The sequence below is a fragment of the Apostichopus japonicus genome, chromosome 16 (genome assembly GCF_037975245.1).
Source record: "Apostichopus japonicus isolate 1M-3 chromosome 16, ASM3797524v1, whole genome shotgun sequence".
Lineage (NCBI taxonomy): Eukaryota > Metazoa > Echinodermata > Holothuroidea > Aspidochirotida > Stichopodidae > Apostichopus > Apostichopus japonicus.
The window spans coordinates 25,568,474-25,583,597 of record NC_092576.1 but is presented as its reverse complement, the minus strand read 5'-3'; the positions used below and the strand labels follow the sequence as shown (position 1 = coordinate 25,583,597).

At 36.0% G+C, this 15,124-nt stretch overlaps 2 protein-coding genes across 13 annotated transcripts in view; both read right to left on the bottom strand.

The window, feature by feature from the left end:
• The window catches only part of LOC139982453 (uncharacterized), a 564,762-nt gene that overhangs the window by 83,974 nt on the left and 465,664 nt on the right, over window positions 1–15,124 (bottom strand). The window lies entirely within an intron of this gene.
• Window positions 191–14,681, bottom strand: LOC139982460 (uncharacterized). 2 transcript variants are annotated; one of them, XM_071995361.1, is made up of 10 exons: window positions 14,323–14,681; window positions 12,256–12,377; window positions 8,456–8,821; window positions 7,884–8,026; window positions 6,599–6,683; window positions 5,667–5,841; window positions 4,726–4,916; window positions 4,284–4,446; window positions 3,382–3,500; window positions 191–1,920 (listed from the first exon to the last, which is right to left on the bottom strand). In XM_071995361.1, exons 1-10 carry the CDS (start codon window positions 14,450–14,452, stop codon window positions 1,603–1,605), a joined length of 1,812 nt encoding a protein of 603 aa, XP_071851462.1. In that variant the 5' UTR covers window positions 14,453–14,681; the 3' UTR covers window positions 191–1,602. The 2 variants fall into 2 exon arrangements, with proteins under 2 accessions (XP_071851462.1, XP_071851464.1); XM_071995363.1 differs by lacking the exon at window positions 12,256–12,377.

Sequence of the window (15,124 nt, the reverse complement as noted above, 5' to 3'; positions counted from 1 at the left end):
TCGTGTCAAAAACATATCCCTTTGAACAATTTGATATAACTTCCATACTTGCATATGCTTGCGTGTTAAGTAAGGTTGCGATAATTTTAAGACTTTAGTATATATGACCAAACATGGGAACAAACATTGATCTATGGCAAGGAAGCCTATGGTCTCAGTGCAAGAAAATAAAACACTTGTAACATCAAAATGAAGTGATAAAATTTATTAAGACTTCTGTAAATAACTTTCAGCTTATCAGGAAAAATGAATTTTCTCTCTTGCATAAAACAGAACATGAAAACCATAGAAGTGAATACCATTACAGTATTAGCAGCAATGCAGCCACATATATAGGTTAATAATATTGTTCATAGTAGGCTAAAATATTTTTGCAGGGGAGCCATTGCATAATGAAATGTACTATTCTTTTTCTTAATTGTTTTTATAATCAGGTTGGTGTGTGTGTGGGGGGGGGGGCTTTTTCATGACCCCACTGGCTATGGGCTTGCAAATAATTTAAACTCAAAGTTAGGTAAAAGACAAGATTAGCTACATATCAAGCAGTTAAAACATACACATGACTTTTAAATCCTTGTCCTTGTCCTTGATATTTTATTCCTGGGTATTTCCTGGATATCAATCTCACATAGCAATTATATAGCCAACAAAATCTACATTTTTCAAGTTGTTTGTGCCTAAACGTTGACCTCATCAACGAGTTATTCAGAAAGTTTTCCAACGTTCAGGCAGTATTACGTAGAAATAATGTAAAGTGTATAATTACTATGTGTTGGATAACCATGCTAGATGCCTAAAACCCTATGAAACTCAACTTTACTAAGCTGTTACATTTCTAAAAGATCTAACATATTTTACATCAACAAATGTTACCAAAAAACTTAACCATCCCATATATGCTTTCACAGGTGTTGAATAAACCATACTGGAGACCTCAAGCCCTGTAAAATCACCTATAATCTGTGATATTTCACAAAAATCTAACATATAACAGAAAGAACTCGACACAAGTATAAAAACACCAGAAAATTATCTATATGGAATGAAAGTAAAATCATCACTTATATGTTATCACAGTTGTTCAATAGAACAGGCTGGAGAACTAAAGCCCTGTAAAATCACCTTTTAGCAGTGATATTTCACACACAAAGATAACGTATAACAGAAAGAATACAACACAAGTTTGAAAACACCAGACAAATATTTATGTGAGATGAAATTAAAATCATCGCTTATATGTTGTGCACAGTTCTTCAATAAAACATGCTGGAGAACTAAAGCCCTGTAAAATCACCTGTAAGCAATGATAACATATAATAGAAAGAACACAACACAACTTGGAAAACACCAGAAAATATCTATATAGGAACAAACTAAAATCATCACATCTTTGTTAAACTGTCTAAAGTTTTACATACCCTTGTAACCTGAAGTTAATAGAAGCTAGAGGTCTAACATCTGTTTAGCTTTACATAGCACAGGCAAATGGATACAAAGAGAGGGCCCACTTCCAGTGCCTTCTCCTCAATGATGACGAAGAGCTGCTGGAGCAGATTACTTGTTAACCATGATGAAAATAATGCCATGTTGCTGACAGCAGTCTTACATACTTGACTTGAAATGATAGTATGCCCTGAATGCCCTGATAGACCCTGGTTCAATAGGTACTTTAATATCATAAATGAGAGTGTCCAAAGCATTCCATACCCCCATAGCCTGAGGTGGATAGCAGAGGTCTAAAACCTGGTAAGCCTTGTAGCAGAGGTCAATTGCTGCAATGAGTGTGTCTACTACCATTGCCTTTCGCTCAATGATGACGAAGAGCTGCTGTGGCTGGCAGTAGGTGCCTCCCAAGATCAAAACGAATGGCTGTGTACGTCCATCAAATTGAGTCAAGTATTGCTCTAAGTTTACACCCTCCTGAAAAGACAAGTTATAATATAAAATTTATATATATTGACCACAATCTGAGAAATATGTATAGGTAACCTTCCAGTTGTGTAGTTTTAAGCATATCTGACCAATGCTAGTAAAAAAGAAACAGGTTTCTTCAGGGGGAACTTTTACAACACACAGGTCATACTTGTCTTGACACCAAAAAAGGATTTGAAATATTATTCATTCATACTTAGTAAAGATTCCTAAATCCTATTGGTCCATTCAGGTCAGCTGACCGTGGTTAATCCTGTGAGTAACGCACGGTAAAATTACGGGGCATCACTTTAATAAATCTTTGGTTATATGTAACTAAAAATGTTTTGTTTTATGATTTTTCCCCCACACAAATGGTAGTGTATGAATGAATGGGGTTAATGCTATCGCTGGATGCACTCGGGCTCCGCCCTCGTGCATCGCTTGCATTATCCCCTGATCGTGCATTAATCCTGTGAGTAACGCACGCTAGACCGTTGATTAACCCCTTATTTAATATTTTCTTTCCCAGTCCTATGAAGATACCTGGTATAATAAATTATCAAAGTCTGGAGGTACCATGGAAATGATATGTTAGTTCTGGCCAAAACCAGGGCAAATTATTTTGGTAGTATATTGCAGTAACATTGCCATGTTCTGACAATGGGCGAGTTATGTGGGGTGTAGAGTCAAAGGGGCACTGAAACTATCAGGAATTTTCCCTTAAAAGAGGGTATCCCTATGCAACCCTCACCCATGGTTACTACTAGTTCATTTTTGTGATGGTATTTCCTTTTGAGGAAGAGGCATATTCCGCACCCACCCCATTTGACAACCATGCAGGTGCTCCAGGGTCAACAGTCTATTTAACTTTATTTAGTGGAACTGATCACTATGAGCATAAATGCAGTCAGGGCAATTATACTGTAGTACAGTAATACCTTTGATGATTGCCTGTGGCATCAGAACCATTACTTGAGTAATATTGCAACATTTATATATTGACCTAAATCTGTGACAACATCAATGCTATGTTCACCAAAAACAATTGTTTACAAGTTAGTACGGGCCATCTACTAGCATGGTAATGATATATCATGCCATCTTCTGAAATGAGGCCCACCACTCAGAATAATGTCACAATAACATTGACAAACATGATAACCAAAAAGATCATACAAAGTATGGATATAATGTGACCTTTGGGTGCAGAATCATTGTTATTTAAATATTTTGACCTCTGACCCAATACCTTAACTGATATTTACGATGAGATCGATGAACACCATACACAATAAGACCTGAAGTAACAAAGAGCGATCACCCATTGTTGAGTTATCACGTAAAAAAGTCAAGCATCACACACTCACTCATGCATACACAGTACACGTACATATGCACATGGATCTGAACACATATAATATTCCGTGTGCAGCAAGGAATCGAACCTGTGTTCAATGATATTATTACCTTCTGAAAATCTATAAAACAGTCCATTGTTTCCTTGCTGGAAGCTCGCCCTCCTTTTGCACTCTTCCTTCCTTCAAATAGCAATGGCAAGATACAAAATGCCAAACACATCCGTTCATCTGTAACGTAAAAGGAAAATAACTGTATACATATCGTTACTTTATTTCGTATGATCCCACATAAGTTCTCATCACAGATGCATTTGCCGTGGACATGTTCTTGGACTCTCTATCACTCATCATCATGCACTGAGTGTTTGGGACAATTCTGAAGGAATGTGAGTGATATGTCTTTGCAGCAAGTCTTGCCGTGGCTTATATTCGGTTGTGTTCGACAAGTTGCTTCCAACTCTTCTGATGTTGAGTAAATGGGTAATGTTTGGGTTTGCTGGGTGAACTGGCGGACGTAAAACACGTAAAATACATTACACACATGCCTCATTATCCTCTGAGCACTGGGTTGAGAAGATAAGGTGAACTATTACCGGAGCTTATCCACAATTACACTGATAATCAATTTATGATGACATTATCCCTACAAATCCTTAATAAAACTATATAATAACAAACTTACTGATAGCCACATACCTACTATGTTGTTGCAGAACCTGCTAAAAACTTTGGGAAACTGGAACCAGTTTGTTGTAAGGAAACCAGTTTGTCTCAACTTTCATAGGAAAGTTGTGCACTTTGTGATCTACAGTATGTATAATGTTGCAACTTAAAGGCACACTTTAACATGTAGTGACACACCTGTATCGAGTTTGGGCCATGCATAAACAGAGAACATTAGTGTATGTACCTTTCCACTGAAAATTGTGTTGTAAAACTATGTCTTTTAATAATAGAAAATGCCATTGCTTCAATTACCATGCAACGTTAAAAAGTGAATAGAATACCTACCCTGGGTAAAATCTTGCTCCTTTGACAAATGTACTTCTAGAATCGTTTTCCATTTGGGGCACATACTATTTGCATAGGACAAAATGAATGCAGATACTACAGGCCATTTCTGATACAACATGTTACCCTTTGCACCAAACAATTCCTCATAGTCCTGTTCAATCTGTATTAAAAGAAAAACAGTTAAAAAGTAAAACAAATACCACAAGTGTCAATATACAATAATAGCAATTAGCCACTACATGCATTCCTGTTTTGAGGCGTTGTTTATCACAAACATATTTATTGCATAGGCCAATGACAGTGGTACCGATTATTTCTTTTCAAATGGAAGTGTTATTTTTTTTTAAATTTGAATTGTCTCTTCATGTTAAAAGAAAAGACATGACAAACTCAAAATCTTCTCAATGGCCAAAAAAATGTAATTTCAGAACACACTTACCATTCCTCTTTCAGTAAGGTGTGGAAACTTTTCCAAGATTTCAGCTACATTTGGCACTTTTTCATTTTTCTTGTTGGGCTTGATAAATTTTCTCCTGTACCAGGTAGTTTCCTTCATTGTAGTCCGGACTTTCATTGCTGGTCCATTATTGTGTTTCAGCCATTCTGTCAAGGCTTGCATTTTTTCCACATCTGCCCTCAATGAAATATGTCAGAGAATGAAAGAGCTTGTTGATAAGTGATTTAAGGTTAATTCCTTTAATTGGACAAAAAAGGATGGCCAACAATAGCTCCATGCTTAAAGTACTTTCCAGGTATGGGCTTAACTTGTTATCCAAACAAATTAATAGAGATTGTCTGGTGGAATAGTTTAATAAGTCGTACCTATTTTTCTTTACTGTTGGTGAATTTCCTTATTAGTTTATATCCATTTAATATCGAAATATGAAATATGATCTATCAGTTTTAAGCTTATTTATTATGTGAAAAAAGCCTTGATTCATTCAAATCTTTGAACTAGGCTAAACACATGAAGTGCAAGTTTAGTGTATTTCCAATATAATGTTAGACCTCCACTCCAATCAGTTTGTCAGCCTTGTGTCATGTATAAGACACGAAAAATTGGCTGTATGCATGACTTCTGCAAACATGCATAGATATCAAACCCATATTTTTTATGGAAAAGAGTCAAACGATAATAAAACATATCTATCATGGTTGAAGCGAGAAAAAAATTCTCTACAAAAAAAGGAGCATGTACATCATATCTTCATGCTTCATGTTCATCTCACAAATATTAATGGCATAATCGATATGGTCAAACTACAAAATGGCAGGATGTCAAGACATAGTGAAAATAGGAACAGACAATAACACAAGTTATTGATTGATATTATACTTTTTTTTTCCTTGGTAACATTAATAAAGAACAATCGGTCATACCACCATAGGTTGCAGTTGGTCCTTCTACTTCTTCATCTGGATCTTTATGATCATTTAAAGTATGGGCCACTGTGCTTTCATCATCAACTTTCTCCTTACGTCTTCTGTATCTCAAATGGTCCTCCAATGCTCCTTTAGCAGATCTTTTTCTTGATCCTTTAATATACCATGTTTCCTATGACATATAAAGAATTCATTATATTAGCTTATACTGACAATGTAACTGACAATATAATTGGTTGAATATACATTTTGGGAGACATAAGACATAACAACTGGATCACTGGGGAAACTAATGAAGAGGTATGGGATACTTCAACCCACTTCTGATAACTTCCTTTCACTTTTAATTTTATAGTCATAACTGTTGCAAGACCAGTAAATGAAAAAGTACCGTATGTATAATAAAGCTGTAATACAGTGGGATTTAAAACATTACATTGTAAGATAATTTGACTTGGCGGCAATTTAAGTTTCTAAGAAACCAGTGGCATGTGAGAGGATTAGGCCTCTGCAATAAAACCACAAGTTTGGTGGCAAACCATTCAACATCAATTTTGAATTTGAAATGCACTGGCAAACGAATGAGAAAGATACAGATTGTTTGAAGATAAAGAAATTACTGGGTATAAATGACAATAATTCAACATACCGATTCTAAGCTTTCTTTAGTGATTTAGCTTTCAACCCTGTCCACATATGAAATATCAATGACGTATCATGACATTGGTCTAACATTGGTTCAGCAATTAACTTGCTCACATGCACCAAAATGCACTCTATACCTACAACATCGCACCCAAAACGAATTTAAGCAGTGAAATGTACCAAAGGGTACAAAATTAAATCAATTGTTGGAGGTCTTTGATGTGGAAGTCTTAAAAGATCCCAAAATTTGAAAAGCCATATTTTGACCACATTGAAATACTCACATATCCTTTACCCTCTGGATCTTTCAGGCAAGGAAATGCTGTCACTATTGCCTGTGCCATCGCCTCTTTCATGGCAGAGCTAGGGCTAGTAAGGTGGGAGGTAAAGCATAAGTGTGAAATATATCATCAGCACAACATAAATTTACGAGATAATATTAAACTATTCTGTTAACAAGCATAAGTGTCACAGATACAAACTTGTCTGTTCTTTGTTTGACAAGTACTTTTATGTTAAATAACCGCTCTCTTGACTCGGCAATTGATGACATGATTTCTTCTTGTATATGACATCGGTCAAAATAGGCTTAAAGCAGCATTTTGCTTCCTTTCTATGATTTCCTCAACCCTGTGGACTCCACGATGCCGTAACGACATACATAACTAGCCTATCTATAAAAATCTAACTTCAAATGTCGGAGTAAAAGTCTAAAAATTTACCCAACTTTTAACATTTTTGCTCTCGAAGATATTTCCTGTAAGAATCGCAATATACACTGCCCGTAGAATATGTAAACTCTGTCAATGTCATTGAACAATACGTAATGCATCACAATTCTTCACTAGTGTACACTGTCTATGGCAGTGGTACCAACACAACTTTTTGAATCTACAGTATTTTTAGCAACGGCTCAAAACTAAACATGTTAGCTATTCACTTTGGTTTAATTCAATCTAGTGGGTGTGGGGGAACTGTATGCGATTAATTTGAAATGAGGAATTTGTCGGAAGACGCTCTACTCGTTATCTGTAGAAGTCCTTAATTACTTGCCAATTAACACTGTTGGCAGGGGAAAACTTGACTAATATCTTAGTTTACTGTTTTGTGATTGATGTATGTAAAAAACTTGATGGACATGTCAAAAGGGTGAAAAATGGCTACCAAACGCAAAAATGCTGCTATAAACAGGCACACACATACCAACACATGCCGTCATGATAGCATAGGTTAACGGTTTACGCTCTACTATTCTCTAGAACAAAATAGCTTTAAAGGTGGCAATTAATTATAAAGTAAGGAAATGGCAGAGATACTGTACTACAAAGTTATGGTTCAAATCAATGGCTTGTTGCCAAATATTTCAAATATGGGCAATCAAAGTTTTGAATGATTCCCAAGAGCAAATAAATATATACAGTACCTCAGATCCCCATACCTCAAAGGCAGTGTGGGATCATGGTGTAATGTTTTGTGTGTTTTCTAACCATGATGGATCTTTGTAAGTAGTATGACAAAAAGAAAACTTGCCTGAGTTAATCATGCAGTAGTAGCTACTTATAAGCTTACCTGTATCCACACAGATCAATCAAATGAGATGTACACATGTTAGCAATGTACTTTTTATTTGTGCTACTCAGTGTGTGGTTCCTATTGATAGCTTTGATGACCCCACAGCCTTGAGGTTTCAGTTTCAAGATTTCCGGGACATCCTATAAGAAGAAAAGAATATAATTACCAAGCATTCTCATTCTATATTGTTAATAGTTTTCATCACTGACTGATAAGGTAAATTTTTTGTTTACAATCACGCCCATAACATAGGAATAGTGGTGGTCTGAATAAAACTCTTTAACCAGATGCAAACATTGATATGAAATTCAAAAATAGTGTGAACATGGAAAGATAATCCAAGTTAGGCTGTACCCACTCATTAACATTCATGACACTACAGCAAAATGAAAAGGGATTATTACCACCAATAACCAACACATACCAAAGTAGAATATAAATACAGTATATGGTTATTGATATATTGTGTTAGAAGCCTCATGATCACAAATATGCATGCATGCATACACAAATACATACAGTGCACTTACTGAAAAACAAATGAAAACACAATGACATAAATTACTTACAAATCTTGCTTTTTGGAAAGGTGGTAGCGAAGCAGACTCTGGAGATGGATTTCCTTGTAAGGGTGTTGAGGAACATGGTACATTGCAGGTAGGTGCTGATGGTGGTTGTGTTAAGGTCAAAGGAGCAGCTGATGGTGTTGTTGCAGCAGTACTTAAAGTTGAGGAAGCTGGTAGCACAAACTTCTGTCTTTTTAAGGGTGGTAATTCAGTTGAGTCATCAGAAAATGATAGACTTGAGGCACTTTGGGGTGATTGCAGGATATCCTCCTCCCCCCAGGGCTCAAGCAATATAGTAGATGGAAGGGAGTCTGATGAACTTGTATCAAGTCCCTTAAGTTGAGAGTTAACTACTGGGTCCATTGGCAACTGTTTTCAAAGATAATGAGAAACAAAACATGAGATATTTAGCATGGGGTGACCACTTTTAACTTTAACAAGATGACAATGATATTCTTTTTATATCTGAACAAGCTCAGATCATTTGTATCTCTAGCCTTATATGTCTTTATTGCCAAATTTAAAAACGCACTTACCAATACCCACTTTACCCTAAAGATAAAAAAGATATCCCATCGACCACATACTGAAATATTATTCCCTATGTAAGAGTCAATCAATCCAGCAGTGGCACTGCAAGTTTTGGGAACCTTTGTCTGCCAACAACCTTAAAATTTACACAAAAATTATAGAGGTAGAGCACAGTAGTTTAAATACACAAATTACAGTAGCTATAAGCCTGAGATGTCTGCTTGATTATTCAGCTTGATTGGTGGTAAGGTATGTGGCTTCAAATAATCACAAATTTCTGGGGATGTATGTAAAATTTGCTGTTGGAGATTAAATATGAACTTTACATAACTGAAAAATCCATATCTTTATTAATAAGCATGTGATCAGGATACAGATTTCACCAACTAGTACAGAAAATTTACTGCATATTTAAAGAAGTCAGCTTTGATCTCCAGAAAATTCTTTTAAATTATTTATACCACGTTTCTATCACCCTATAAGAATGGAGCAAAATCAAATTACTGTATAACAGCTAAACTGCTTATGTAACTAACATCTTCAAATGCAAGGAAACTACTATCCTCTTTGCTCTGGAAATTTCTCTTAGCTTTTAATTTCTAATTGTTGTAAATGTATAGTAACATACAATCATATCTAAATTGCAACAATAAAACTGAAAGTTAGGTTTTTTACTGTTTAATACTAAGGTCCTACCATAAGCATAGTTGAACAACTTGCTGCAGGTTATGCCAGCTCATAGCGAGTAGGTATGTAGAACCTTTTGTCTGAGGTACAGTAACTTTGTAAAACATGTACTGGTCTGTAATCACATATGTCATCAGGCTCTTTCAATTGTAAAGGTCTTGCAAGATCATTTGACACTATGTAGGCCTGAAAGTGGTTTTCAAATTCAAGCGTTGTCCATGGTTGCACAAGAAAGTGCAGCCGTGATCCAATTTGAATAATTTGTTGTATCATAACAAAGGCAGGCAGTTCAATCCACTGAGAAAGCAACATCATGTTCGGCCTGTAATTGTAACCATAAACTTCAACCATTCCACATACAACAAAGGTAGTTTCAGGGGTACAATGGAGCAGGTTACATATTCTGTCATCATTTTCCAGTGAAGACACTTCAACAATATTTTGGTCATGAACTTCTATTGCTTTGCTGTCAATATCCTCTTTAATCAACATGCTGTAGGCTTGTGCTTCCTGATGCTTAATGGCTAATGTCTTAGCAATGTTCTTATAATTGTTACACAATTTTGCCCACTTCTTTAATCGCTTGTGCTTAGCTTCGTGTCGAAAGTTTGAGAATTGGGAAAGGGGACCGAGTTTACGAATTGACCGGGGATAATGCACAAGATGGTGGTGCTTGGGTATGAGGTGATGTTCAGGAAACAGTCTGAGAAATAATTCATGATGTTCTTTTATTTTGGATTTCAGGTAAAATGTCCCATCTATGCTTATACTTGGTGCAGATACTAGTTTGTAAATTTCTAGCAAAAGAAGATACAATTCCCAAAATTGGGAGTCTCTAGGGACTTTGTCACCTATCATAATTGGAATGTAAACAGCAAGGCAATGCATTTGCGAAGCATTTTGGCCACTTGCTCCAAATGGCTTAACAAGGTGAGATGCAAGAATTGGACTAGGTTTGTTAGACTGTTCTGTGAAACCATAACTAAATGCTTGAATTCTTGCATTGAGATCATTCAGAGTAAAATAATTTTGCATTATGATGAATTCATGAAGAATGAGTTTGAGTTCTATGGGTACAATTCCCTCCAAGAAGTCATGCATGATGTCAGGAGAAGCATTGTAGGCTACGTGAAAGTAACTAAGATCATTCAGAGTAGAAGATCTATTTAGACCAGTTTCTGAAACATTACGTCTTTGAATGTCATCTTCAATGTTTTCCTGTGTACGAAGTAAATCCTCATTTTCCACAACCTGTCTGTGTGTATGATTTTTGTGTACTTTGCAAAATCTGCAAAAGTAATTTGCTGAGAAGCTACTGGCAAATCCTAATGTTGTATTTAAGCTGAGATTATCACCCACAGCCTGAAATAACCTTGGTCTTATTTGTCCCACAAACTCACCTGGGACGTTTATCTGTAACCCATTTGTATAAAAATGTTCAAGATCATGTATGATAGGGTTAAGAATGGCATTGATGCCATACTTGGAAACAAAAGCAGATTTTGCCACTGCAACTAGCAGTATATTTTCCAACTTTGATTGGTATTTTCTAGGTAAAGATATCACTGACATATATACACCCAAAACCTTTTGATTCCCCTTTTTTGATCCCAATGGATTTGCAGTTTCAAAATCATCATTGTACAGCAACAAATCAATATTCATACCTTGGTTATCCAAATCTTTAAAATAACTACTATCCTGGTATGTTTGTATAATATTTTCTTCTCCACAGTCCTGTTTTGCCAATAAAATGTTTGCCATATATCCTGGCTGTTGTAAAAGCAGCCTTAGATTTTCAGCTATTGGTATATATTGAAATGTTTCTTCTGTTTCTTTTTGCTCAGTCCTCCCGGTGGATCTATTTAACTTTTCTTTATATATTTTGCCAAGTAAAATTTGCTTTGGTACTATCATTGCCCCTGTATGAATTACATATTGCCTTTGCTGATACTGCGTCAAAAGACCAGTGGAACTAAATGGATCTTTCACAACATTCATAACTAATTTAAAGCACTCAACTTTTTCATCACATGGCATTACATTATTTGCTACATCCTGTAATATGGGATCTAGTACCTCTCCTAATGTATCTAATATTTTTCTAATAAACTGACGAGATGTGTCCAGAATGTTTTGCACTGTTGAAGAGGGTAATGTTGTATTCTTTAGACTAGCAACATACAATGCAGCAGCACTTTCCACTTCCTGTGTAATTTGTACATGTGTTTTAGGGTTATCTACTTCTACATCACTAATATCGTTTTCTTCACCATTAATATCCTGTACTTGTTGCGTATCATGTTCATCAGGAATAACAGGAATTTGCTCAACTGCCGGACCTGGTTCTTCTTGCTCAATTTCACGTGGATTTGCCAATAATGCGTGTTCGGCCAATAAGTGCCTTTTGTATGTATATCCATTATAATAAATCTTTTTACAAGTCAACTGGCTACATATAATTTTAGTTCTAGATTTTGTGTTTATTCCATGTTGCAAACTGAGATGTTTCCATAGCAGCTGAATATCTTTAAACTGCTTCAAGCACTTATAACAAGAATACATAGTACTCAAATGAAACTCACAAGAGAGTTGCACCTTAGGTTGAAGTGATGTTTAAACACTAAACGAAGACCGAGTTTGGGGATTATCTGTGTTATACTCTCATCATCCAGTAGCTCAAATGCTTCATCATCAATCCTGTGAGCTGTGGAAATTTGAGGAAAAATATTTTCCAAATAACACTGTTACAAAGCTTAATAACAGTAATGACAAAGGACATGTTGCACATTAGGAAATGAACATTCATGGATATTGCAATCATCACATATTATTCTAGGCATAAAGAACAACCAGAGAATGAAAACATTTAATTGTGAAATAAAAACAAAATGCAAAGATATTTATGTGCTTACTGCTTAGTCCACTCATTAACATAACTTATTTTCTTCAAGTAAAAAGTCAACTGCTTTCAAAGGTTAAACACTAACATCATTTTTTTATTAAGTCACCATGGACCAAGTTCTTAGTTGGAATGTAGCCCCCCCCCACCCCATGCCCTCATGTTTTCAGCAAGTGAAAGTTGTGCACCTAGCTGGCTTTGACTTTATGTGGGGCAGCATAATTGTGTTGAATCCCCCGACCAAACCTAGATACAAATTTTCTTTATTAACTTTTGATTTTGCTCTGCAATGTTATTTAACTTCAATAATTTATCAAGGTTACGACTTTATATGGGACCAAGGTTAATACTTTCATAATAAAATCTATATCTCAAATACTTTCTCCTAAAACTGTCAATAATATCAATGATACTCTGCTTCCAAATCTGATGCATCAATATTTTATTTTGACATGATCGCTACACCTACTTCAATTACGAAAACAGATTCCTTAACTGTATATGTGCAATGTGCTGTATGATGAATTGATGGCAAACCAGAACTCAAAACTACAATGTGGGTTCGATGATGTTACTTGAATAATCTTATAGCAATGTGATATACTGGAGGCTATAGCAAGAATGAACAATACACTTCAATCTGAGTAGTACTGTAAAAAGCATTGAGATGTGACAAACAATATTCACATTTGATGACCAAAATGGACACCTCTTATACTCAGCATACAGATATGGTGTTTACACAATTTGACCTGTGTGGACCCAAAATTACCGTTGATCTCTACCAAAGACAAGAGGATTCTTCTACTCAATGTAGTACACCTACATAAGTACAATATGAGATCATTCCAAGTTTCCCTTCTTGAGATATGAGGTTTAGTAGTTTACACAATTCTACCCCTGGTGACCCCAAATGAAAATTGACCTCCCCAAAAATCAATACGCTTCTTGTCCCTAATGTGGTCACGTACACACCAAACATGTGAAGTCCAAAATTCCCTTCTTGAAATACTGTGTTTACAAGCTTGGCAGCACAAGCACACACATACGCCATTATGATTGCAAAGCTTACTATTTTCATCACTACTACCAAAGCGTTGAAATTTCAAACTGCCCCTTTTTCCTTGTTTCCCATTTGTCCCTAACATATGAGAGCCAGGGGCTTTGTTGACTACTGCAGGATCATAGTGAGGTTTATTTTAATGGCTATGCTAGTCATGTTGAGTTATTCCCTGGCCTTAAAAGTAATATTCAACTGGTAATTTTAGCCTAGGCTATATCGCTTGCTTACATTGTAGTGTTGGTTAAGGATACCTATCACTATATAAATGTAGAATTGACTTGGGCCTAAAACATAAACCAACGGTAGGGTGGTTCAACGTACGTCGGCCAACGTTTGACGTAACCTAAGTTACTCTCATACGTGAGTAATATCTTAAGTACGAACAGGATGGTGATGTGCACTACCTAGTCTCTATGAGCATGAAAAGAGGATCTAGAGAGTAACGAAGGCTATATAATAATATGCAGCCTTGGCGCTTACTTTTAGAGATAGCTTAGCCTAACGTTCGACCTTACACTAACATTTAGTCCTAACGTTAAACAAGAGTGAGGCCTAGGCGAAGTGTATATGCCGTTTAAAACAGTTTTCGTTCAGCATTCAACGGTGAAATTGTAGTTCAAGACTTATTCAAATACTATTCTTTCCGCATAAAAGGTTAGTACTAATGCCCGAAATACATCATCCTACCTTCGAATTGTGGCTTCAATTCCTCTAGGCCGATGTTTTCTAGGAATTGTGAAACGACTATCGAACTTTTGGCTTCCATGGTGTTGTCGTTCTGCAAGCAGCGGCGCGGTATGAAAGCGTGTTTACACATCACAGTTGTAACATGAATGTATTTTACCAAGTGCAGTGTAACAAATTACACCGGTATTTTGTTTTACCGGTAGAGTGGGGCAAACTGGTCCTTTTTTTACACAATACGCATTTGTAAATCATTACACCAGTCTTTGGGTCGCCTGATATACATGTTTTACTCAGCGTTGTGTAAACTCTTTACCCCTCACTTTTATACCCCGTGAACTTTTACACATTGTTTTTACTGTGTAATGAGACTTTCGCACTAGTCTACATTAGAAATAGAAGCTGCCTCTTATCATGTGTGCAATCGGTGGCTTACCTTGATATCTAACTATACTAATGGATATGCCAAATATAATTATTGTATAACGCGCACCTAGGCCCACTGATGCTAGGCCCACTCTTGGTTCCTTCTTCTAACATAAACGTTACACTAAACCGGCGATACAATTAGGCCTAGACCCTATACAAGACGTTTCGCATTTAAAAAGCAACTTTACATAACGTTGACCGTAAACATAAAGCACCTCATAGTCGTAAAGGAATTATTTCATACCACAAGGGTGTTCCGTGCCGAATGAATCATTAAGGAATAAATCAACCTTGTCAACATCTGCACAGGCTACACTACATTTTAAGTTAACCGAAAATATATTTATAGAAATGGTATTGTATCACTACAAGATTT

Coding starts and splice junctions, on each gene's coding strand:
- LOC139982460 (XM_071995361.1), bottom strand. CDS start 14,452: ATGTGTAAACACGCTTTCATACCGCGCCGCTGCTTGCAGAACGACAAC. Junction 4,917..5,666: donor ACCAACTGCAACCTATGGTG/GTATGACCGATT, acceptor CATTGAGGGCAG/ATGTGGAAAAAATGCAAGCC. Junction 3,501..4,283: donor GGAGCAAGATTTTACCCAGG/GTAGGTATTCTA, acceptor TTTACGTTACAG/ATGAACGGATGTGTTTGGCA.